This window comes from Lissotriton vulgaris, chromosome 11 (genome assembly GCF_964263255.1).
Source record: "Lissotriton vulgaris chromosome 11, aLisVul1.2, whole genome shotgun sequence".
In the NCBI taxonomy this organism is placed as follows: domain Eukaryota; kingdom Metazoa; phylum Chordata; class Amphibia; order Caudata; family Salamandridae; genus Lissotriton; species Lissotriton vulgaris.
In genome coordinates this window covers 131,804,320-131,831,139 of record NC_141699.1, presented here as the reverse complement: position 1 = coordinate 131,831,139, position 26,820 = coordinate 131,804,320, and the positions used below count along the sequence as shown (strand labels likewise).

Below are 26,820 nucleotides of genomic sequence, written 5' to 3'. Positions count from 1 at the left end.
GCCGGTGCTCATCCACCTCTAGCAGCCTTTGTGCTTCCCTCCTGGATCGATGCTTCGGGATCGGTGGCGGCGGCGCTGGTGACAATGGCGCCGAAGGAGGACCTTCCAAAATAGGCATTCGATCGAATCCGAGATGGTGCTGATTCGACACCAGACTGTGATTGAGGTTTTGGAGTCGAAAATCTCTGCGCCGGAAAATACCAAGATGGAGCCGTCAGCATAAAAGGCACGAAGGGTGCCTGGACATACTGCTGGTGGTTGCCCAAGTTAAAGGCAAGCGGACCCACAGGGCCAGAAGGTGCACTGGCAGGGTAGGATGCCCCGGCAAGCATGCCAAACATTGCATTCAGGAAATATGTGGGATCCGCTCCTGGTCCTGGGAAAGGAGGGACCCCCTTGGTCTGGATCCATCAGAGGCCGTACTGGAGGCTGGGGCTGCGGAGCCGGTGACATCGTCGCCTGCCCAGGAAAAGCTGCAGGAACAGGAGAAGACTCTCTGGGAGCCAAACAATCCCTGGGCGACGGAGAACCTCTGGGTGTCGAAAAGCCTCTCGGCACTGGCAAACCCCTCGAAGCAGGTGAGTGGATTCGAATCGCTTGAGTTGAAGGAGAAGGCGACGGAGAGAAAAAGTCCTTTTCTCAGCGCCTCTGAACAGGTGAGGCTGATCTCGTAGTGAATTGTGTCTTCCCTTTGACTTCTTATGCTTCTTTGACTTTGAAGTATGCAAGGTCGACGACTTAGTGCTTATGACCCCTCTTCTCTTTTTTCGCCCATGCCATGAAGAGTTTAGCTTCACGCTCCTTCAAGCGCCTTTGGGTTCATCTTTCGACAGCACGAACACCCTTCAACCTCGTGGTCCGAAGAAAGACACCAAAGGCAGCCGTCGTGAGGTTCTGTAATAGACATATGGCCCCCCACTCCCTGCAGGGCTTGAAACCCGACTTCTTCAAAGTAGATATTCCTACAAAATCACAAAGAAGATGGAAGAAACAAAGTAATCACAGAGAAATGGAGAGTCCCAGAAAAAAAAGTTACGCGTTGAGAGCGCAGAAAAAAGGGAACTGACGTCAGCACGCCGACGAGGTCTTCTTATGGCTCTGGTGATGCCATACGGAGTCACGAGCTAAGCCGTACTATTGTCGTCCTTGTCGACGTGGGAGAGCTAAGAAAAGAATTTCCGTGGAATGCTGGCAGAGGGGTAATACAAAAAGTGAGGAAGCCACAGGCAGATGTATCCATCAGAATTATATGTTGAGACATTTCAATAAGCAGTTAACATGAGGCATAAGGATCTAAATGAGCACGTTGTTCAATTTAATCCAGATAAATGATGGCATTTATAATTCATCTAACGTGGTAATTTAAAGGATAATGTAAGGGCTAATTTACTGTAAATCACACTAGCATCTCACTATAAAATGCATGAGACTTTGGGTGTTCAAGGAAACTAGGGGGCATATTACCAACGAGTAGCGATATTTATCGCTAACCAGGCTTAGCAACGATTTTTTTATCGCTAAGCATCGCCGGAAATTATCGCTGAGATAACGTGTTATTAGCAACGTTTATCTCCGAAGCGATCATTTTTTCGGCGATAGCGTGAATATCGCTGAGAATACAGCGATATTCACGCATCAGCGACAAAATGCTCTTAGCCATGTTATCCACCTCCTATTGGATAACATGGCTAAGAACTGGTCTGAGCAGGTGTTAGTTTTTGGCGATAGCGGGAATATTTCCATCGCTACGCCCGCCTTGCTAATAGGTGATAGCAACGTTAGCGAGTGCTTTCAGTCGCTAACTGGTTGGGTACGCCCACTTTGCATGTCATTAGCGATAAATATCGCTGACATACAAAGCGGGCAGACGAACTCCTTCGGCAGCGGTCGGCGCCCTACTGGCCCTTACGGTCATCGCAGTGGAGACTGCGAGTATTAGTGCCTTTCCTTGAGGGGATATTTAGTTGTGACAGTTTGGATGGGTTCACTTCCATTTGGGGGGGGTCCTGTCCTGGGGGGGTGGGAACCGAGAGTAGTTGGGGATGCTCAGGTTGGGTTCGGAGGGATGTGGGGTTCATTTGTTTGGAGAGGGAGGGGGGGGTCAGTATTATGTTGGCATGAGCGCATGGTCGACGGCTGTTATTGTTCTGTCTGTGGATGCAGGGGGGTATGGCGAATACGGGGGCTCTGAAATGTGTAACCTGGAATGTGCGCGGTCTCCACACCATGGTGCCTAGACACAAGGTCCATGCGTATCTGAAACGTTGGGGAGTGCATATAGCTTTTCTTCAAGAGACGTACCTCACCAAGCAGGAGGGAGTAGCGCTGCAGAGAAGGTGGAGGGGGCAACTATTTAACACGACATATTCGGCCTTTGCGAGGGGGGCCTTGATTTGGATACGGGCTGGGGTTCCCTTCCAGGTCACTAAAAAAGTAGTGGATCCAGAGGGTAGATTTGTGACTGTGGAGGGGAGACTTAGGGGCCGAACAGTGTCTCTTTGTAGTGTGTATGCTCCGAATGTAGATTTGCCCGCCTTCCTGACAGCGCTTTCGGGCAAACTGGCGAGTTACTTGGCAGGGCCGATGGTTATGGGAGGGGATTTCAATTCGGTGGTGGATACTGTTTTGGATAGATCCCATCCCCCATTGCACTCTTCCCCAATACACAGAATAGCGAAACGTAGATTAGATTGGCAGGAGAGTTGGGACCTGGGAGATGCTTGGAGGACACTACACCCTACCACGAGAGATTACTCCTTCCACTCTACTTTACATGACCTGCATGTTAGGTTGGATGTGTTTCTGTGCTCTTCGCATGTGCTTTCGGCAGTGGGAAGCGCGGAGTATCTGGCCCGCACATTGTCGGACCACAACCCTCTGTTGTTGTCCCTGAACTGGATGGTGGAAATTAATTGTGTCCCAACATGGCGGCAACAACCTGATACCCTGGATGATCTGCTTTTTAGGGAGGCCTTGGGGGAGCGAGTGACACGCTATTTTGAAGAGAACAGTGGCTCCGCCTCCACTAGTGCTGTGGAGTGGATTGCGTTTAAGGTGGTGGTCAGAGGTCACTGTATTGGGAGCGTTGCAGGTGCTCGTAAGACTTTGTTGGATGACCTTGATAGAGCGGCGGCTGAGGGAGAAGGAGAGAGAGCGCCCGAACCATCCTGAGCTCCAAGAGGGGGTTAGTGACGCCAGAGAAGCAATGGCGGTGGAGCTAGAACGGTTGCGTAGTTTCGACCACAAGGTCTATCTGACGAGAACGCATGCGGAGGGTGATAAGGCGGGGACGATGCTGGCGTGGCTTGCCAATCCGATCAGGTGGGGTGCTCCAATCATGTCTGTTCAGGAGGAGGGGGGCAGGCTTTGCCACACCCAAGCCGGGATCCTGGATAGGTTCAGAGCGTATTATGAGGGTCTGTATGAGAGCGGGCTGACGGGCGGGGCGGAGGAATTGGACAGCTTCCTTGGAGGGTTGCAGTTACCACAGCTAGAGCAATCGGAGGCAGAGGAGCTGGGTCGGCCTATAACGGTCGGAGAGATAGGGTGTGCAGTGAAGCAGATGGCCAGGAATAAAACCCCAGGGCTTGACGGTCTGCCGATCGAGTTCTATAGCAAATATTTGGAGTACTTGGCCCCGCAACTGCAACTGGTTTATAACGAGGCACAGTCGCGAGGTAGACTCCCGCGGTCAATGTTATGATCCCGTTGTTGAAACCTGGTAGAGCTAGTGACGTCCACTCATCTTACCCCCCATTATCTATGCTCACGACGGATTACAAGATACTGAGCAAAATCCTGGCAAATAGATTGTTGACTCACATGACAGGCTTGATCCATAAAGATCAGTGCGGCTTCATCCCAACGCGGAACACCACCCACAATATACGTAGGTTGACTAGGCTGCTGGGAGCTCGGTTGCCGAAGGGGGCTATTCCTTTCGTGCTCTCCATAGATATTGAGAAAGCCTTCGATAGCCTTGAATGGGAATATCTGTACGAAGTGATGGGGCGTTTCGGAGTAGGGGAGGGCTATATCAACTGGACCAAAGTCCTATATACTGAAGCCACGGCTAGAGTTAGAGTGGGTTCACTGATCTCGAGGCAGTATCCGGTGCGACGCGGCACTAGGCAGGGGTGCTCACTTTCCCCCCTTTTGTTCACGTTGGCAATGGAGCCTTTTGCAGCGGAAGCCAGGTCCGGCCGTTATTATAAGGGGTTGGTCTACAGGGCCAGACCACATGTCATCTCGTTGTATGCGGACGACTTGTTGATGTTTTTGGCCGATGCGGAGGGGGAATTGCTGGGTGCGAGACGTTTGCTAGAACTATTCGGGCGGATGTCGGGCCTGAAGGTCAATTGGACCAAGTCTTGCCTGTACCCGCTGAGACGGGGAGAGCCATGCCCCCTCACGGCACAAGAGCTCCGGTGGGAGCCTCATTGCCTGCACTACCTGGGCGTCTATGTGTACCACACCCCAGCAGATATGTTGGATGGTAAAATCACTCGGTGCATTAACGCCTTGAAAGGGTGTATGGATTTCTGGGCCACTCTCCCACTCTCATTGGCGGGTCGGGTCTCCTTGCTTAAGATGGTGGCATTGCCTAGGTTATTATATTATTTTAGAACTCTCCCGATATGGATCCCCGGCTCAGTCTTTCGACGCCTGAGATCGCTGATCATAGCGTTTCTATGGGGCACGGGTCGGCGGCGAATAGCACTAGATACCCTCTTGCGACCCAAAGATGAGGGAGGCATGGCGGTGCCTGATTTTGAGTGCTATTACCTAGCGGCTCAGCTGCAGACTTTCACACAGGAGGTCGCGAGGGTGTATCGAGGCCCGGAGCACGCTAGAGATGAGGGCACTCCGCGGCATGTGCTTGCGTATATCACGCTACATCAGTAGTTATTGCTCAGAGATCTAACAGTGGAAGAGCAGACGTTCCGACTTTGCTGGAACCGGACGCACAAACGGGCGGGAATCCGCCGCATGTATGCTCCGGAAATCCCGTTGGGAATGGTCACAGCCCTGCCTCATGGTGGGGACTGGTCGAGACTGCTGGGTTGGGAAGAGGCTGGGGTCCAGATGTTGGGTGATTTGTATGAAGACGGTGCTTTGCTTCCGTTCCAAGAGCTACAGGAACGTTTCGACCTTCCACGAGGTGACTATCTCCTACACGCGGCGGTAACGGGCACCATGCAAGACCACTGGGGAGAGGGACTGCAGGAACCCGCGACCTCCATGGCGTGCCAATACGCGATGATGGCGGCGGGAACTTTTAAGGCGGTGACCTGTTTGTATTCCAGAATGTTGCGGGAGGCCCTGCAGCCGCTCGCAGCTCTAAAAGCTAAGTGGGAACTGGACCTCCAGATGGAGATTCCTGACGCCACTTGGGGCCAACTACTGCGGAGGGCACGGAAGAGCACGAGAAACGCTAGATTCCAACTCATACATTTTTATATTATTCACAGGGCATACCTCACGCCAGGGAAACTACGGCAGTACTTTGGAGTGGAACAAGCGGCCTGTCCTCGGTGTGGTACACTAGGGGCGGACTTGGGACACATGCTTTGGGATTGCCCGACACTGGGGGAATACTGGCAGGAGGTCGGGAGGGCTTTAAACAACGCCACGGATAGGGAGTTACAATACACTAAAGCAGTGGGGGTGCTGCACTGGTTTCCACACACGTCTAAAAATAAGACGACCAGTAGATTCATAGACATGGGACTGATATTGGCGAAGAGGGAAATAACCAGGAATTGGAAATCGAAAGTGGGGCCCACATACAAGCGCTGGTATGGTGAATGTCTGAGGTGGGCAGCCTGTGAAAGCACTTTACGATATCAGATGGCTAGGAGGGCTGCCGATGAGAAAGCTATGGAGAGGGCAACAGCATGGGAAATGATGGTGCAGGCGCTCCGGGATGATAATGATGAGGAGGAAGGAGAGGATGCGGACTCTGAAGCGGACGACCCCATTAGCGCACCAGGAGCACACCTTTAGCGAATGTTTAATTCCTCCTGCACAAACCAGACCTTACTTTTCTCTGGGATTCTACTATAGCGCTGCCACGGGGGGGGGGGGGTGTTGGGGGTGTTTGGGGAGACTGGGGGGGTGCTTGATAGGGGGTGGGGGAGGGGCGAAAACTTAAAAGCAGTCCGCGTCTTCCTGTGTTTGTGGAAATGGACATTGGACAATGAAGCAGAGAATGGACTCACTGTACTCGTTGCTGGGTCTTCTATCTGGAGGCTCGAGTAGCATGTTAGGAGAAGCGAAATGATTAGGTGCCGTACTGCTGTATTGCTATGCTATTCATCAAAGTGTTGTCTGTGCAATTGTTTTGGTACTGCAATAAAAACGATGTTACAAAAAAAAGACATACAAAGCGGGCTCCAAACCGCTCGCTATCACCTAAAAGCTGTCACTAACATCAGTTAGCGACAGCTTGCTAATATAGCGATAGAATTATCGCCACTTAGCAGCCGCTAAACCGGCGATAATTGCCTATCGCCCCCCTTGGTAATATGCCCCTCTCTTTGTTTATCAAGTGTTTCAGTGTAGTAGATCACGACACCAGCTATTTGGAATGAGTGTGAAGTAAGGTTTCAAAGTGTTGTTGAATTGATGAGAGTTGGAAACATGGTGTGAGGATTGTACAAGGTATTTTGAGGTGGCATACGTAATCAACATCATGAATTGTGTTTATGAGCTGGCTAATGACTATGTTTACCCACAGAAGGACTAGATGACCTTTTTCTTGTTGATAAGGACTGAAGATTTAATTAAATTGTGAGTAACAGAGTATGATGGCATGCTTTTAGGGTAACACCTTGGGGTAATGTTTTGAGTGAGTCCCCGTGTACAAGTTGCATCTCAATGATTTGAGGTGATTGTTGAACAGCACTGACAATTGATGGTTGTAATCTAGCTAAACACACAGCATGGATGTGTGTGCATAAATGGATTTATCATTCACCGTATTGTTCACTATGGTGATACTTGTAGAGGGGATATGGATAGGAGAGGTGCTGACGTGTTAAGCTAATGATGGTTATTGTCCATACTTGGATATCAGGTTTTGTTTGGTTTGACAGAAACATTTTTTTGATTTTATTTTTCAACTACAGACCCCCGAGGAAGGGACTTTCGTACCGAAATGCATAGGGCAACACAAGAATGTAATGGAATCTACAGATAAAGAATACTTTGGAAATTATATTACGTCATCCTTACTCATCCTTCTTAATTGTTGGCGACTTTAACAGCAAAATCTCGAACACAGCCATCAATACTTGGGCAAAACAACTGATTGAAGAAGGCAGGGACATCATAACTCCACAATTTCCAGACGGTATACTTACTGATAAAAGAGGGAATCTATTACTGTCAACATTAACAAGACTTAACGGTGTAATAGTGAACGGCACTACGGAACATTCCTGCGAACTACACTAGGCGAGGTAATGGGTCTCCTTCCATTATTGACTACATAATCAGCAGCGTGGACTTGCTAGACTCTGTAACACACTTGCTTAATCAGTTTGGCCATGAAAGCGATCATGCTCTAATGCTTTTGACTACTGACTGGCTTCCAAAATCCTCTGCAACTTGCCACATTAATTACTACAAAAGCAATATAGTGATAAACAGTGAAAAAAGGCGTATTTATTGGAATTCCTCGACCATCGATAAAATTACATCTCAGATTGATCATTCTCTAATTTTAACGAAAATATTTTCTGAAAATCCTATCGAAAATTTTGAAAACATCATAAAAGACTTCAGAAACCTTATCTTAAATATGATAACAAAGGATGTAGTTGGAACTGGAAAGATGAATGATGATAACAAAAGGCGCACTTTCAAGAACACTGAAATAAAGAAACAATTAAATAAATATATACGCGCTCAATTTATGAGTCCGACACCATTCTTAAAAAAGGAAATAAATAGACTAAAAAATCAACTGAGACGCGAAAACCAAAGAAATAAAAAAACTCTACAGGATCGTAACTGGGTCGACATCCAGATCGCAGCGAAAAATAACAACCAACGCAAATATTGGTATTTAATAGGAAAACTCTCCGGAACAAAAAAGAACTTACAGCCAATTCCGGTCCCTCCAAAAGACTGGGAAGCTTTTCTGTTAGACCTTTATAAGTTAAATCCAACTACACTATCTGAAAGTTGTGAAGATAATTACAAAGGAAAGGAAAGAAGTGCTATAAACAAAACAACAGCATCATCAGTCGAACTAATCATTCGCAAGGCACGAACCACGGGTGCTTCTGGCCCTGACCAAATCCCTATTAAAGCACTGCAAATTGCCCCCAAGGAATGGAGTGGACTGCTATATCCCCTATTCAACTATATTTTAGATACTGGCCAGGTGCCAAATTCTTGGCAGGGAAGTATAATCATCCCCATCCACAAAAAGGGTAGCAAAACCAATGCTTGCAATTACCGCCAAATTGCACTTATAGACGCTGTGGGCAAAGTATTCGCTGCTGAAATTCTTCATCGTTTGAAAGAATGGGCCTTCTCATCTGGCCTGATCCCTATGTTCCAAGCAGGATTCAGACCCAACCACGCGGTAACAGACAACATCGCAGTTATCCAGGTCATCCTCGATAAATACGTAACTCAAAAAAGCCAGGTTGTCTATGCCGCCTTTATAGACTACTCTACAGCATTCGACCAACGTTGTGGAGGAAACTGAAGAAGCTTGGTATACAGGAACAGCTGCTACAATCAATTGTAAGCCTACACACCAACACTTGGTGCCAAGTTCAATTGGGAGGAGAAAAAGGTTATACAGAAAAAATCAAAACTGAAAATGGACTAAAGCAAGGGTGCCTTTTAGCCCCAATCCTTTTTTCGCTCTACTTAAGTGACCTGTGTAATTTTCTCCAATCAGGTTCCAACCTACCTCCGAAAATAGCAAATCAAAAAATTAATGCATTGCTATACGCGGACGACATCGTACTATTGGACCTCACCCCCTTCGGATTACAAACATCTCTGGATCTGCTGTACAATTACTCCAAAGAGAACTTTTTAGTTCCAAACATTAAAAAAACAAAAGTGCTTGCTTTCTCTGGGAGGAAACAAAGCGCAAGATTTCTTTGGAACTTAGGAGGAGAAAAATTAGAAGAGGTGTCGGATTATCCCTACCTTGGCAGGACCCTCTCCAAAAATCTTACCAATGCAAAGCAGATAAATAACCTTCAAAGGAAAACTGATATACACACTGCAGCCCTCCAGAAACTCTATAGCGCAACAGGAAATAGACATTTCTCCTCTCTAATAAACGTCTATAAATCAAAAATACCACCTGTATTATCCTACGCTACGGAGTACATACCTATTAAACAATGGGTTTTCATGGACCGCAAAGAGGGAAAGGTATTGAGGAAAATTTTGAAACTATCAGACGCAGTCCCAGTCCAAGCACTAAGACTGGAATTATCTGTTACCAGTTCATACGCTGTAGCTATTGCAAATGTCATTAGGTGGGCATACCAACTACTGCACGCAAAAGAGAATACACTAAGGTCACTGCTGAAAAAAGAAACCTTTGAGTCCGATATGAAAAAGCAGATTTTCCAAGAAAATATGACCGAGGCATTCCGTATTGCTAATATTGACACTGAAATGTTGCTATCCTGGTCACCAGCACAATTAAAACTGTTTTTAAAATGCTTCACCCCAAAAATAAGTTTCGAGATGGACTCCAAACACTGTGATAAACTACTCACTTATAAACCTTTTGTCGACACATTAGAATACAAACAACGCCGCTCTTACATCGGTTTAACCTTGACCCACGGTGCAAGGAGAACAATTGCCATGCTTCGACTGGGCATCCTTCCCGTACTCTCATACACTTCAAGATGGCTTCCGGGAGGATCACCTTTATGTACTTTGTGCGCAGGCGGCGACCAGACTCTGGAGCACTTATTATTAATATGCCCGAACCAGAACGTAACGTTAGCCCGCACAAGATTTCTTGAGCCCATTTATCGCTCCAGTAGAATTCTGTCGGTGAGAGACCTTATTAGTCTGTGTAAACAACCCCCGAATGAATTCATCTGTTATAACCTGTACAAATTCTTGAAACTGTTTTTATCCTTGTATTGAGAAATTGAAAAACTTTTTAATTATGTATATGTTGAGATATATTTGTGGTCCTCGGTTGAGTACCAGTACAAATAAAACTTTTTGACTTTGACTTTGAAATATTACGTTATGAGTATCTTTTTGTTGAAATGTATATTGCTTTGCTATATGCATGAATAGTTGAAGAATGGCATAACAGATGAAAATGAAAATTGTTTCTTCGAAACATTTATTTAGTGTTTTTCAATTAATTTTATTTATATACAAGATCAAAATTGAAAGTTAAATACATTTTGCAGTACGCATTGGGATTCGGCTACACACTTACTTGAAACACATTGCAATAACACTAACGGATACATGCAGCTTCCCTGGCCTGGTGCAACAGGCATAAATCGTGTTACAGTTGTTTTGAGTTTTGATATATTCAGGCAAAACAAGGTGTGCGCCACTTTTCAATTTGTGTACTCCTCTTGTGCTATAAGTTTCCAAGGCCATTATCTAGCAACAGTAAATTCCACAGCTTTGTTACCTGGGATAAATCCACCACAGATGATAAAAAGAATCTGCTTCCTGAAAAGTAATAATTTTCCCTAAACAGTCCTGAAACATCCAAGATGTGTAGCGTTTCAACTGAGAAAACGTGAGGCCTTTGTTGAAAAAGGGCAAGTTAGTTCCACAAAATCTTAGGAATAAAAGACAACACTGTTCTCAGCACGAGATTGTCTTTATAGAAATGTATATATTTATGGATCCTTTGATGCTATAGATACTTTTTCACTTTCTAACAAATTTGTTTTAGGTTTAACCCTCAAGTGCTTAATTTTACCTATTTCAACTCCTATTCTTCAATGTCTTTCACAAAAACTCTGGTCATATTTTTAAATGGCAACAATAGCACAGTTCTTCACAATGTGTAATTAAATTTAAATCTAAATGTGCATATAATTTGTCATCCGGATTATGTCCAAGTGCAGTCACTGTACATGCATATATTGTGTATCCTATTCAAACTAGATTCAGACTGGGATGCAGCACAGAAACCATGCGACGGAAGAGCTTAGCTGGCCTTCCTCTTTGGGTAATCGCCCTTCCCCTATGGCGGAAGTAAACAGCCTGGGTGTCACACTTTACAGTAGGCTTACTATGGGTGCCCAGGCCAGAAAGTTATCCTCCAGCTGTTTTGGTCTACTGCGAGCACTCAGATAGAAACTTAGATACCTACCTGTTGCAGTTCGGAGAGGGGTGGTTTACAGCCCGATTCATTGCCGCCTTCGCTTCTCTTCCTTTAGGGAGTCAACTTTCAGTCATTAAAAGAATTAATGTAATTCAAAACGCCACAGCTGGTTCCTCTTGGGTATCGCCAAGTCTCAGTCTGCCTCTTCTGCACTCACCTCTTTGCACTGGCAAAGCACTCAGATCAACCAGCCTGCACCAGCTCTGCATCTCTAGGGTTTAAAAAGGCTAGATATGTGGTAAGTTCCTTTGCCTTCCTTGCCCCTAAGCTCTGGAATGCTTTGTTTCTCACTTTCAGATCAAATAACAACCTTCTCTGCTTTAGAAAACAACTGAAAACCTACTGATTAGGACTTCATATCCAAGCCTAACCTACCCAACGCTGGGAAGCCAATCGGGTAGCCCTGGGCTTAATAAATCTCCTTCAGTTGAATTGAATATATTATATACCTGGATTTTAAGTAACTTTTTTTTTCTAATTTCTTCCTGCTCATATTACGTGGTCTGGTCTATTACATAAGTGAGCAACCACAGGCTTTCTGAATGTTCTATTTGAAAATGTTTTGCTATTGAACCAGTTTTATCCCTATTTTTTATTGGCCAAACATGCTCTACAATATTTTTGATCTGCAGATAATGCTACCAATGTATTTTGTTTCATACTGACATTCCAGAAAATAAATGACATACTACTTGCTCCATGCAATCTTCTATGCTGCTGGTCACTGTGAGTGGCTCTGACACATACTGTACAGTGTGTGTGAATGAATATTAATTATCCTCGGAGTTCCTCCTCATTGAGTTTCGCAGTTCTGGGTCACTGCTATGGCTGTTGCTGTCTTTCTTCGCTGCAGGGTAGGTGGCCTCTGGGGGTCTACTGGGCAGGAGTGTTTGACGCTCTGTATTAGCCAAGGAGTTTGGTAAGCGCCTCTGATAGCATAGCAATGCTATAGGGCAATGCAAATGCACACTTACCTCATGCGTAGCAGTAATCTCAATCAAATGAGCTGAAACCCATTTCTGTGATAACAGAAAGTACCACAGTATAATAAATAAGAAATAAAATCAATGTCAAAAGAGAAATCTCTAACCCCACTTCGGTAGCTGCACATCACCAAATGAAATCCCCACTTCCTCATGTGCATTCAAGACTCCTAATAATTGACTCATTTGGCCATACCGATACAGAAGCATTTATGAGCCCAATTTGCACTCACAATCTATCTTATGATTCAATTAGTCCTATGATGCACAACTTGAATGGAATCTAACCCTATTGTGAATAATTTAATTAGCCAGACGTGCTTTCAAGTATTAGATGTGCAACTCTTTTAGTGAAATTCATTCAGATTTCGGCACATCAATGGGAATCGTTATTCTTCAAGATGTTTCTCACAACACGTCAAATAGCTGTCTGAATTTTGAGCCTGTAATACAACTGATCCTCTAATTCCACCTACAGGGTGAAGCTATGATATCTCTTTGTTCCTCCTCTCAAACTAATACAATGGGAGGGATGGCCCCCCGAGCCATCAAAGGCCCAGAGGAGGCCATCTCCAGGGCAAATTACTTAAAGGAAGGGGGGCAACGCAGCTCCCCCCCACCTCCATGAGCCATTAATGGCCCCTGGGGACACCATCCCCAGGGTTGGCTCAGTAGCTATGTCCCGGGACAGAGCAGTTTCTGTTTTAAACTAAAAAAACTTATAAATTCAGAGCTATTACTCTGCGCCTCCGTCATGCACTACTTATGACCTCACAAGTGACATCACCCATTACATGTTCTATGACAGCATTTATGACATCACCAATGACAAGTCAAATGTCATCACTGATTACATCATCTAAGCTTTTTTTCGTACGCATTGCTCTTTAAATGGGTATACCATTACAGCTATGAAAGTAAGTGCAAAATAGCTCAAAATATTATGAAGAGTCTTTACTGATATCATACAAACAGCCCCCATAGGTAAAACAAGCCTGTGTTCTTTGCAACATTGAACCTATAACATACACTTCAAGGGTAGTAGAGTTCATGTTGACTATGAGCCACAGATGAAAGGGTAACCTGTCCTGCACAAAGTGATCTATCTGTATACAGCTGATAAGGGACAATCAAGTTCCTTCAGATATTCAAGCCCTGTTACATAACTAATGCCCTACTATGGACACTCTTTACCGGTATCAAACATCTGACAGTCACTAAACCTACATTGAGAAATTAAGTAGATATGAGTAGAAAAGTGGGTACTGTTAACAGTGTTTACTCTAAAGAGAGAGTTTACTCTGTACCTCACTATTTGCAGACAGTGAGACTCTCATGAGAAATATACCATGGAGTAATAAAAATTATCTACTAAGCACAGTATATACTCTATGCAAAACTTGTCCAAGGAGCGGCTATTCACTTAAAATAAACAAGGTCTGAAGGTGCTAAAGATCATACTCCCGGCAGCCTTCAAACTGTTGCGAAAACTTTACAGGCAGATCATCTTCTGAAGCAGAACAAGCATATGTACATAGATAGGTTAGTACCTGGTGCACACACTCTTTTCTTTTAAGTATAAATTGTCATGCAGAGGCAATTCTGTCCAATAACTCAATACTGCTTACAATACTTAATATGTAGCAATTCTCACAAACATAAGTGCAGGAGAGAGAATTACAGATGATGCGGTGGTGTGTCACATCTTCAGGCATTGCTGTACTATCAATATTTTATATATTTTTCCACAGTACCTGTACAGTGCTGTTGAAGTCGTCGGATCTCAGTGTGCAAGCCTTTCAGTGTGTTGGCGTGTTCCTGCTGGAGAAACAACAAGTTTTTCTGTGCGCTGTGTAAACGATTTTCCAGATTTGAGGCTGCCATGATCTCATCCACCTAATCTAGTATTTAAAGACAATAAAGAGATACACATCAATTACACTGAAGGCAGAGGCAGCAGTACAGCACTTTACTATGCCAAACATTTTGATGTTTTCAAAATATATGTTCAGCTTTAGAATAAATGCTAACAAACAAAAAAAAATCAATCGATTGCTTATGCAATGAGAAAATACATTTCTTACAACAAAAGGCCATTTGGTTAGTTGTAATTTGCTAAACTGAGCTAAATACGGGTTGTCCTATCTATACTTGGAGGCACGAACTAGACACATTTGAGCTATTAACATGAGGCTGAAATTGCCTTATCAATAATTTTGAGGCTGTGAAGAAATTTCAAATATTAGCCTGATGTTTACGTTTTATATATATAACATTTTCAAATACCTACTCATCAAACTTTGATTTCGGCTTTGAACATCAAAAATATCCTGTTGTACAGAGTATTCTACATAGTTCCAGAAGGGCCAGAACCTTGTCACACATTGAGGATAGTCATGCAAGATAAATCCACCCACAATGATGCTGCATAGAAATCATCTGCATTGTCAATAGATGTCCTGAAGAATGGCCACTGACTGGGCCATCCAGGATCTACACTGGATATCACTGCTTACCACTGATCAATTAAAAGATCTCAGTGACTTATGCTGAGACAACATTCCTAGGCCTAATGAGATTTAGGAAGAAACAAAGAGCTACAAATCATGGTTAATTGACATACAAGAGAACCTTGAATTATTTTTCAACCATCTAGCTAAGCAACATGTTTTCAAAAAGTGAGTTCAGAACTTGGTACTTTTAAAAATCGGGGGCCCTAATTCACAGAGAAATTAGTACATCCTTACATGTGTGTTGATATACTCATTTTCGGAATTTCCAAAATAATTCCAGGTTATGCTGGAAACTTTTAGCACTTGCAAGTGTCTAGGTGTACTCCTTGGACTTCCATTTTTGCATATACACAAAACATACAACCAGACATGTTTGCATGAAAAAAACATCGTCATCTACACAAGTACAGATATTTTCCTAACTATTTTTCTTTTTTTTCAGTATGGGGAAAATACTTTCCAATCAAAAAGCCCAATGCCCTATGGCGCACGGTTTTGGAGGGTCTTTATTTACCTTGTCCTAAAGAGGTTGGAGAGGTGTTTATGAATGCCCACAAACTTGTGGTTATGCACATTCTTAAGAAGAAATGTCAGTCCGTTAAAGCCCACTCTACTTTGTAAATGTACTCGCGTTAAAACCTTTCAGTGAGCAACTCCATTTTAAAATCAACTTTTCTTGAATTCAAAAAACTTTTTGGCAGTCATAAACAAGGGTTTTTGCACATGTAACTCTTACAGATACAAATACCTTTGAGAATCATGCCGGGACATCCCTACAAAGAAACGGGGAGCCACAGTGTTCTTCCTAGCATTTGACCAATTCAGTTGATTAAATAGTTCTTCACCACTGATCCCTCACACTTTCCTCGCCATATAGGAAAGAAGAGAGAAAAATAAGCAGTTTGTGGCTGGGCACTTTAGAGTTTTTGGGCAAAGTCCTACAGTCAATGAAAGAAATTATGTTAAGAGAAAGTTGCAATGTGAATCGAATTTGGATGCTAAATTTTAGGCAAGGGAAATCTTTTTTTTTAGAATTATTGTTTTTTATTTCGGTTGTTTTCTACACAGAGCACACAGTTTACTGACGGAGCTGCAGAGAGGTGCAAGATAAGAAAGATCATATACAATAAGCAACAGAAATTAAAATGTATAATTCTAACTCAAATGTATGAAAACTATCTAAAACCGCTACCGCACGTGTTGGTGCGCATCAGAAGGAACTTTGTAAAGATGAACTGGTCAGCTTTCGTTTATTGATTGCTGTATTTAGATTTGAAGCTAATAATTAAGGGGGTTAAATATTCCCAGAGAGTAATAATTGTAAAACTGAAAAACGAATGAAGTAATATTGCCACAAAATGTGCAGCATAATAATAATAATTTGCCTTTTCTTGCCGCATAATTTAGTTAACCCTGCTTCATAATCATGTCCTCCCCTACCACATAAATCCAGTAGCCCTGGTTATAAGATGATATTTGCATAATATATACAGCGAATACATTCAGGAAGAACAATATTGCAAAACAATAGGGTAGAATTAAATTTGTTTGCCCTTTATAGAATTAAACATACTGCATAAAATTTGACAAGAATAATGCTGTCCTCTCTTGAAACGTGTTGTTAAATAACAGGAAGAACATAATTAGGCTTCATTTCACCTACAGCAACCCACAATTCATGTATCACCTGTGTACAGAATTTGTTTCCTAGGACAGCATAATGAAATGCCCAAAATTAGGTTTTGTTTGTCTACCAATGTAACCATATCTCCCCGCCAATATCAGACCTTGAACATCCCCCACCCCAAAGACCATCCCCGCACCGTTCCCCTCCAAACTCCCTGAAACCATTATCTTCCAAAACGATTGTTGCTGCCACCCTCTTTTCATCTCTTCAGTTGGCCTATTCATCTCCCCTTCCTCCCTACCTTCTCCACCCCTTGGCATAACCTCTCACAACTCCAGATACCAACAACCAGCACCCTTTCTTCCACCACGTTTTTTTTTATTTATTTAAAAAAAAAATGTATTGGCATTTCGTATGACATAAACAAACAATAACACAAAATGCAGTACATTAAGAACTGGCGGGCCAGCCGGCCAGTACGGGATACAGAGATACTGTGATGTAACATAAAAATGCATCTGCATCTCCGGAGGTAGAAATCTATTAAACAATAGCTCCTTTAACATTTGACATATAGGTCTCTACCGATACTTCTGCCCGATACAACATTATACTCCCAATTATTGCCCAAGTGCCAGTCAGGGGGACACAACCCAAAAGCAATTGTATCAAGGGTCATCTGCAGCGGCAGAACTCAGCCAACTTACGAATGGATCCCAAATGTCTTGTGGGCGAGACTTTGTCGGCAGAAGTTCCCAGTAGGACGCAAATTGTGTCCTACAGTATGCCACATTCTTGACCCACTCTTTTGTTGTTTGGGGTTGGGGGGAGGGTGGCAGCGGCACCCCAATGCAGGTCACCTGTCTCTTGGCTAAGAACAACAGCATTGCTGGAAGCGTCCTAGACTTCGGTAGCAACCCTGAAATAACTCCCAACAGTGCCACCAATGGGGTGCAAGGCAGCTCTTGCCCGGTTATGTTTTTGATGTGATGCGGTATTTTTAGCCAGAAGTTTGCTATGGGTGGACACTGCCAGACCAAATGTAGGAAGGTCGCTAGGGGGACCCCGCACCACCAGCATCTGTCGTCTGAACGTACTATGTAGTTGTATGGGAGTGTGGTAGAGGTGGTGGAGATATTTGAAGTGGGTGAGCCTGAGGCAATAGTTAGGAGACAGTTGCTCTAACTGCCTACATCCGAATTCCCACTGCTCATCTGTGATACTCTCCCCATGGTCCCCACCACAAGCCCAGCGTGATGTTGGTACAATGACGGGAAAGTCTTTTTGTGTAATGGTGTAAATACGAGAGATGAGTTTCTGGCCCGATTCCACAGTTAGTATGTTTTCGAGTGTCGGGCGGATTTGGAAATGCTTTAAATTTACTCCTACATGCTGGTAGTATAGCAGCGTGTCAAGCGCTGAGGGCGGTGTAGGGCCACACATTTGTTGCAGCGTTAGGAAATTATCTCCTGGGTAGAGATCTTGGCCTATCTGGATTTTGTGTATGTGTGCACGCTCCTGTGACTTGGCCTCCTTTAGTGGGGGTAGCAGTGGGTTATTCAATAACGGCATGGAGGGAGCATAGTGTATGTCCATGTGTGCACGTATACATAGAGCCCCCCATGCCCTTTGCATGGTTTCCACTATGTCTACTTCATCGTCTGTAAGATTGGTAAAGTGCTGCGGTCAGTGGAAGAAGCACTGCCCTGTGAATTTCAATTGTCATGTGCAGCTGGAAAGGTGTAGGGTGCGCCCAAAAGTGTAAAAACTGTGTTTGGGCACTGTAAGCATAAAGAGCAAATTCAGGGACAGCCAATCTGCCCTGTGCCTCCGGCAGAATTAAGACCGCCCAGGATATCCTTGGTTGTCCCCCCGCCCACACCAGCTCAATCATGAGTGATCGGAGGCGCTTGAAGAATTGCATTGTATGGGGAACGGGCACATTAACATATAGGTACAGTAATTTGGGTAGGACAATCATTTTTGACACAGCTATGCGGCCGGCTAGGGAGAGGGGAAGCATTTTCCACCTCTTCATTCTGTCCTCTATCCAGTCTTCAACCCTGCCATAGTTTGCCGTCCAGATTTCTTGCAGATTGCCACTTATCCAAATGCACAGATATTGGGTTGGGCCGGTTGTCCATGCTATCGGATAGTGAGTGCCGAATGCCTGAGTCTCAGGCGTGAGTAGGATGATTACGGATTTGCTCCAGTTGATCACCTCGCCGGACAAGCAACCATACCTCACTAGTTCTCGTGTCATGGGCGCAAAATTATCCTTCGGATCCGTCATGTACAATGTAATGTCGTCTGCGTACATTGACACAGTGAGCCCCCTCGCTGTGAACCCTATCCCCCTATTTGTGAGGTGTTGTCGTATGCGGGCCGTCAATGTCTCTGTGGCTATCGCAAACAAAAATGATGACAGGGGGCAGCCCTGTCTGGTGCCCCTTGTGATTGATATAGGTTTGGAAACCAAGCTGTTGACGCTCAGACGCACAGTGATTCAGAAAAGGGGGGTGGTGATGGACAGAGTATCTGAATTAAGCAGAACACTCCTACCCAGTCAACAGATCAGGGCTTGATCCATCACCGTTTTTTAGCTCACTGCACCATCCCAGCTCAGAACCTGGCTACATGCAAATTAGTCTGTCCCTGGCCCAGTGCATCATGGGAACAGGGCAGACCAAACTACCAAGCCAATTCTTTTACTGGAAAGGAAACAAGCTTCCAGGGACGCACAGTGGTCAACACGTAAAGAAGCTTGATCTGTTGAACAAAGAGCGGGCTCAGCCCCAGCGTATATAACAGCGGGAACAAGAACCCCCACTCCAGGGAGTCAAACGCCTTGGTGGGGTTAAGAAGTGCCACATTCGCCGGGACATGCAGGGCAAAATAATGTAACAGCCCAAATAACGCCCTGAGATTATGGGAGGTGGACCTCCCCAGCACGAAGCCGGATTGATCCGGCCTAACAATCAGCGGGAGCAGTGGTTGAAGTCTGGTGGCCAGGAGTTTGGCAAAAATCTTGCATCAAAATTTATCAAAGAAAGTGGGCAATAAGAATCACATTGGGAAGGGTCCTTGTCCGGCTTTAATAGCGTGATAATAATGGCCTTGCGCATGGACCCTGGAAGAGTTCCCAGCTGCAGTGCTTCTTGGTAGACCGCTAAAAGGTGAGGGGCAAGCAGCTCTGAGTATTCTTTATAGAATTTGGCCATGAGCCCATCCGAACCAGGTCCTTTGTCTGCTGGCAGGGCACCAATAACTCGGCACGCATCTACTTCTGTGAACGGTTAAACCAAATACTCCAGATGTGCCCTACTGAGCCACAGGAGTTCTAATGATTCAAAATAGTCTCCCAAAACATTCTAGTGGGCTAGAGCGGGATGAGTAGAACTATGCATAAAATGTCCTCATGGTGTCAAGAATGTCAGGCGTAGTGAGTGCTGTGTCATCGGAGGGGGTGTCGAGTGCAGTTATAAATGTGGAGCCTCTAGGTGGATGTAGGAGATTTGCAAGCGTCTTGCCCGGCCTGTCTCCCTCACCGTATCGGCGTGCAGTTGTATGCTTGTGTAGGAAATTAGTCTTGGACTGCCTCTTCTTGAAATTATGTGAGTTTGCTGCAAATGTGTCCCAGTGTTGGGGATGATGGTGAGTTGAAATATTGTGCCTCCAGTGTTTGCAATTCTTTTTCTAGCCTGCCCAGACTCCCACGAATGTCGTGGAGCACCCCGGATTGACCAGTTATACAAGAACCCTGGATCATCACCTTGAACGCCTCCCAAAGCGTACCAGCGATTTCTACTTACTAATTTTGAGTAACTTACTCATTTTTGTATTCACAGAACGCACTTACACATCAAAGAGTAAGTTCCTTCTGTGAATACCAAAATGAGTAAGTTACTCAAAATTAGTAAGTTACTAATTTTGGTATTCACAGAAGGCACTTACTCGTCAAAGAATACCAAAATGAGTAAGTGCCTTCTGTGAATACCAAAATTAGTAAGTGCTTCCTGTGAATACCAAAATGGTAGTAAGTTTAGGATTTTGTCTTAAGTTTGTTCTGTGAATTGGGCCCGTAGTATTTCTATAGCACAAGCCTAGTGGTGGTGCAGCAGCAACCCCAAAATAACCATGCTGGAATTCAGAAGGTAAATGAGCAATAAAAATACCTTTACATTTTGTTTTGGGCACTGTTGCTGTGCGTTTAACGACAGAGGTAAAAGATGTCAGGCTATGTCTCTTGGCAAATTGCTGCTAATTCTTTTAATAGGGAGGCGTTTACTTTTCTTTCCCTGCCTGCAAAGGAGATTTTAAAGTGAACTCAGGCAATCTTGCTAAGTAAGGTACAGGGAGTGTGAAAGGAAAGGCTGTAGGAAGTCATTTTTTTCCAACACACAACAAAATGTAAATACCTATAAATTAACTATACAAATATTTCAAAATATACTGGCAGTTAGGAAATAACAAATTAAGCACTGTTTTGTAATTTTAAAGTGTAATAGAAACAAAGATGTTGATAGTATCAAAACAAATCAAGACACTTTTACATGGTGATGTGCAAATTTCCACAGATTAATGAATTTGCACTATATAATTTTATCAGAAAAACTGCATGTCAGTGGGAATTTTGTGACCATTACAATGGAAAATATGCTCACTGTAAACGACAGTAAATTACCACATCTTGCTTTAGTGATATATTTGCAATGGTGTAGTCGTAAATACACAATTGACTACAAACCACACCTATACCACTCTTCTACTGAAGGGGCGTGGCTCATTAGACGGATTTCTTCTTAATGTGACTCTTGGATGCTCAGTCCCTACGACTTCAGTGATTTGTATTGATGGCATCACCCCTACTCTGAAAATTGGTCCAGCACCACTAGCTGTACTTGGTCAAAGACAAGTATAATGCCAACGAGTGATAGGAGAGGTAGCTGGTTTGGGAACTGTTCATAATTTGTGAGTGTGTGTGGGTACAGAACCTTAGGTTGTCAGTCGATTGGACAGGATATCGGTGGCAGAAGAGACAAGGGGGGTCAGGAGGTTTTCCTCCCTAATTCATGCATTCCACTCCTTGCTGAATCTTTAATCACTGCAAAATTCAAAGCAACTTGAAGAGATGTCTATTTACCTTCTGACTATCAATATACATTAGCCACAATGCATTGATGCGAGGTCTGGATTGTGGTCTGACATGTGGTTTAACATGTGGTGTAACGATTTCTGTTGCCTTCAAATGAGTGACAAATATTGAATAACTAGCTACATTTTATACAATATATTATTAATTTCTGCATGTTATCTTATTGGCTGTATTTATAAATTACGAACATAGCTACCCCCCAGAGGGAAGCTATCTGACATGCGTTCCATGTACATAGCACATGTGAATAACTGAGTCAATCTGCTATTATCCCAATCTGTGACCTAAATGCTGCAGTTAGACTGCTGCAACAGGCATATTTACTATTAGAACAAAACGTGTTCCTTGCATATTACAAAGTTTGTCAATGAGATTTCCATGACTGCTTTATTTTTAACCAGGTTGGATAAAATGATATTTTGCATCCAGAGCACAAAATACCAGGAACTTAATGCTAGTACTTTCTGGGTTGATTATAGGGGAGACTTCAACTATTTTAAAAAATAAAACAACATTGTAGGATGTAAGGAATTAACTTCGATAAGCACCATTATACATTTCAACGTCAGTACTCGTTTTAGTGTAAACTAAATGCCCGGTGAACAAGTTACTTACATTTTGTGATGTTCTTTCTGATGGAGATGAAAGAATCCTTCAAATTGCTTACTGTGAACCTACTCCCCAGGAGCCAGACTGGATCCTGAAAATGTCGAGTCATGAGTGCTAGATGGCAAAGTGTGGTGTCATCCCGAGCATCTCGCAACAGGAATGGAAGTGACATCACACCTTCAAACAAATGGCAGCACGTGCCTGGAATTTCAGCTCTGCCTACTAACCATGGCCCAAAAGAGAGAAAGGATGCTAAAGACAGAGTCGACACAAAAAACAAATAAAGTGCAGCACATCAAAATAGGAACCAGAAAATAAGAAACAAACAGTACTGAACATTGAACATATCTTCAAATGGGGAGGATGTAATATTTCTGAAGAAGTCAAGTGAATTCAATCTCCGTGACAAGATTTTGATAAAAACAGATTTAAGAAGAAAATCTTTGAAATCGGTCTGCGATAGGGAAGGGCTAATGTTGGCTAAAAACACCTATAAGAATAATTATCCATGAAATCTCTCTTAAATCGCATATAGTGCTGCATCAAGAATAGACTGCATCCTACTACTAAGAGCAGAGGAATGTCATATATGAGCAAATCTAATCTGAAAGGATACCAATCACAAAGCCCTGCAATTGGATATCAAATGAAATTCCACGGATAGGACCTCAGAAATATGTGAACACATAGTAATATAAGGCAACAACGAGGGAGCAGTGGCCTCATGGACTAGAAACTGACTGGTGCATTAAGCCAGTAAACACAAGATCTTGCGTCAGGAATGAGACGATCTGACATCAATAGTGCTAAATAAGGGTTGCCTGAAAGACATACTAGGTCACTATGAAAATCTCTTAACGTCCAGACCTTCCATTTAAGATGATCTATGATATGCCCAGAATTATCTCAGAAAGGTGCTTTGATAAAGAGTGTAAAAGTAAACAAGCTTTGACAAACCCAATAGATCTAGTGTTGACTTCAAGCTTTTTGGCTTTGGCAATTCTTATTTTTTTTTATATTTGTTGTTTGTAAGCAGCAGTGCTCTCATCAATTAAAAAAAAAAGAAAGAAATTGGCAAAAGTAAAAAAATGTTACTGATTTAAAAACAGCACACATTATCATACAAGTATCAGGCACTGAAGTGAACTACTTTTTTGTTTGAATATTTTTATTGAGAATGCAATATATAGTTTCATTACAGAGCAATAGGTTGAGGAGGTGCAATGAGCAGCATCATATCCAGAGCATATCAATAAGCATGTACAGCGGCGATATTACAAAAAACACAGTTGATGGACAGAATGCAGAACAATGTCTTACATTCACCCCAGTACAAAGATCTGGGCCTAAATCCATCGTTTTTTGCACTCCACACCACCCTAGGTCAGACAATGGCTATATGCAAATCAGCCTTGACCCTGTGTCTCATGGGAACAGTCCAGCTGGAACTACCAAGCCATGTCTTTCCTAGACCGGAATCAAGCATCCAAGTACCGGTTTCTGGCTATCAGCCTTCTTCAGCCTGGATAGCTTGACTCCAGTGATGTGGAGAGCCTGGGACTCACGTCTGAGCATGGATTTAGGCCCAGATCTCTGTACTGGTGAATGTATGACATTGTTCTGCATTTTGTCCATCACCTGTTGTTTTTTGCAGCGGCGATATTATACATTACAATCGTCCCATAACTTGGCTGTCGCTGCTAGAAAGGAAAAGGATTATGCAAACCATGTAACATTTCCTCTCGATACTGTGTATCATAGCGTGCTTTCCATCTCCACAGAGCTCTGGGACAGTAACGGTGTAAGGAATGGCGTATGAGGAAATTGGCCCACGGTGTCTATCGCATGACCATGTCCTGCCATGTGTCGTGAATGTGTGCCCAGTGGGTTGTCATACGGGCAGGCTAACACCCAAATCTGTTGTGAATATCATGCGACTCAATGGTGTGTGTCAGTTAGCACCCCGCTCCATTTGTGCGATGCAGTATGTGTCCTCTCTTAATGTTCTCAGGGGAGCCGTCATGTGGATTGTCTCCTCAGGTATTGGCGCTCGTGGTGCCAACCCCTGCAGGAGCAACCGTGCATCTGGCTGCTCGATTGGCATCCAGTAATGCAGCTATGTCGTCTCTGAGTTAGCTCTCTGTGAAACTACGAACTCAATCAACTGGAGGGAGAACAGCTACTGAAACTAAAGGATGGAAATGGGGGGGCGGAGGGGGTGGAGTAATATCTGGGGAAAAGAAACAAGAAAAAGCTCTGCATATTGAAGCAGGTCTGACAAGATGTATAATCAGGTAACATGTCTGTATGTGTCGATGGGTTCACGTTACCGAAGTCAGGTGCGTGGAGCATGGTGTTGGGACAGAAGGTTTTGTCTATCGTGGGGCTACAGTGTGGCTTCATTGTCTGATGATGAGTGCGGGCGGTGGGTTGGAGCTACATATTGGCGATGCGTGTGTACCTCTTGCGCCGCGTGTATGACGTGGTGCCTTCTATTGGTATCCCGTCATTTCCCCTGAGTGGGCTGCCTCACCGTGTATCGGTCAAGTGTATGTTATCCGGCTATGTTGCGCCTACGTGACTCCCTGGTCAAAGCACGCTTGACAAAAGGACCTTAGGATGTCTTCCCATGGTTGCGCTATTGGTATGGCCCTCAGTCCCGTCTCCTCTCTGCGGAGGATTGTGCCCTCTGCTATCACCCAGTTATTAAGGGAGGCGTACCAGTGTTGGATCTGTGGCGGGTCTTTGCTCTTCCAGTGCCTCGTGATTAGCCTCTTGGCGGTCACTAGTCCCAGGTCCCAAAATCTGGTATGAACTTTAGTGTGTTTCGTCCTCTTGAACAATCCCAACAAGCATGTCTCCCATGTGCTCGGCAGTTCTACTCCGGCCCCTTTCGTTAACAGCGCCGTTACGCCCTGCCAATACGTTTGCAGTCTAGGGCAAGCCCAGAGCATGTGTAGGATATCTGCATTCACCATATTAGTGGGTCCTTCCAGTATCTTCTCCCATTCTTTGTCCGTCCATTCTCTGCCTCTGTTGGCCGCCCATTTGTCCCTTAGTGGTTGAAGGGTGCAGACTGTGTGTGTCAATAATGCCTGTGCTAACCAGTGTATCACATGGGATCCATTTCCCATGATATGTAGGTACTGCATCAGCAGATGCGTCTGCGGCTCTTCCGCCATGGCTCCCCAGGCTTCTGTATATGCGCGTATCAGGGACGCGTGCAACAGGAACTGACCCGCCGGTAGGTCTGCATCTGTGATGAGCCTCTCGAATGGGATCAGGGCGCCATCCGTAAAGAGGTCAGCCATCATGTCTATCCCGGCTTGCTCCCATCGCTCTAGCGCCGATGCAGTCATGATTTCTCCCTCCTTGGGGGTTCCCTAAAGTGGGAGAGCAGCCGCGTAGGGCGTCATCGCCCACGTGAGTCGCAAGCCGCGTGTGTAACATTTGTACGCCACTGCTAAATGCAACTGTGTTGGGCGGGGTGGTTTGGCCAGGGGGTGAAACAATGCAAGAATCTGAGTGTGAGTCAGAGCTGGGGTGTCCGAGCTCGTGTCCACCAGGTGCTTCCCAGCCAGCCAGCCAACCACCCATTGCAGTTGCGCCGCCAAGTAATAGAGCTCCTCGTTGGGAACCGCCAGTCCCCCCGCTGCCGTTGGGGAATAGAGTTTCCTTAGCGCCACTCTAGGTCTACCGGTATTCCAGACGAGTGCCCGATCAATAGTTTCCAGTTCCTTGAAAATCCGGTTGGGGACATATACCGGTATATTGGAATAAAAGTAAAGTAGCCTCGGCAGTACAATCATTTTCACCAGAGTGACCCGACCCGGGACGTTCAGGGGGAGTGTCTTCCAAAAGGCCACTTGGGCTTGCAGGGAAGAGATAGCTCTGACTAGATTGCCCTCCAGTACATCCGCCGGGGACCAGTAGATGTGAATGCCCAGGTATCGGAAGGTGGTAGCGTGCCAGGCCAGTCTCATTCCGCCCTATTGTACCTCGCATTCCTGCATGTCGGGGCTGAAGGGGTACACTCCCGATTTCCCCCAGTTAACTTTGAGTCCTGAGTGGGCTGCAAAGGCGCACAGAGTGTCCGTGAGCTCCTGTGTTATCTGTGTGAGATCCCTAACGTACAGAAGCAGGTTATCTGCATATAGCGAGACCGCATGGGTGCCATCTATTAGGGGGGCTGCCCCACACCTCACCCTGACCCCTCAGCAGTTCCGCCAACGGCTCCATTGCCAGAGAAAAGAGCAGTGGCGACAGGGGGCAACCCTGTCTTGTGCCTCTCCTAACTCTTATGGCTGTGGACAATAAGCCACTGGTTCGAACCCGCACTGTGGGTGTCTGATAAAGTAGGCTGGACATATCCGTCAAAGCCTCTCCCAGCTCGAATTTCTGCATTATTGCACGGAGGTATGGCCACTCCACAGAGTCAAACGCTTTCTCTAAATCAAGCACTAGGCACCCCGATCGTGGCCATGGTGCCATTGCGTATTCTTGCACTCTGAATAGCCGGCGGATATTGTGCGAGGTGCTGCGCGTAGGCACAAACCCGTTTTGATCAGCATGGA

General features: G+C 44.7%; 1 protein-coding gene across 2 annotated transcripts in view; it reads right to left on the bottom strand.

Annotated features, from left to right (window-relative positions):
- The window catches only part of CCDC92 (coiled-coil domain containing 92), a 343,506-nt gene that overhangs the window by 105,027 nt on the left and 211,659 nt on the right, over positions 1–26,820 (bottom strand). For both annotated transcript variants that reach the window (XM_086942899.1, XM_086942900.1), the window contains exon 2: positions 14,097–14,243. In XM_086942899.1, the coding sequence (XP_086799025.1) occupies positions 14,097–14,226 (130 nt within the window). In that variant the 5' untranslated portion in view covers positions 14,227–14,243. The remainder of the gene's footprint in view (positions 1–14,096; positions 14,244–26,820) is intronic.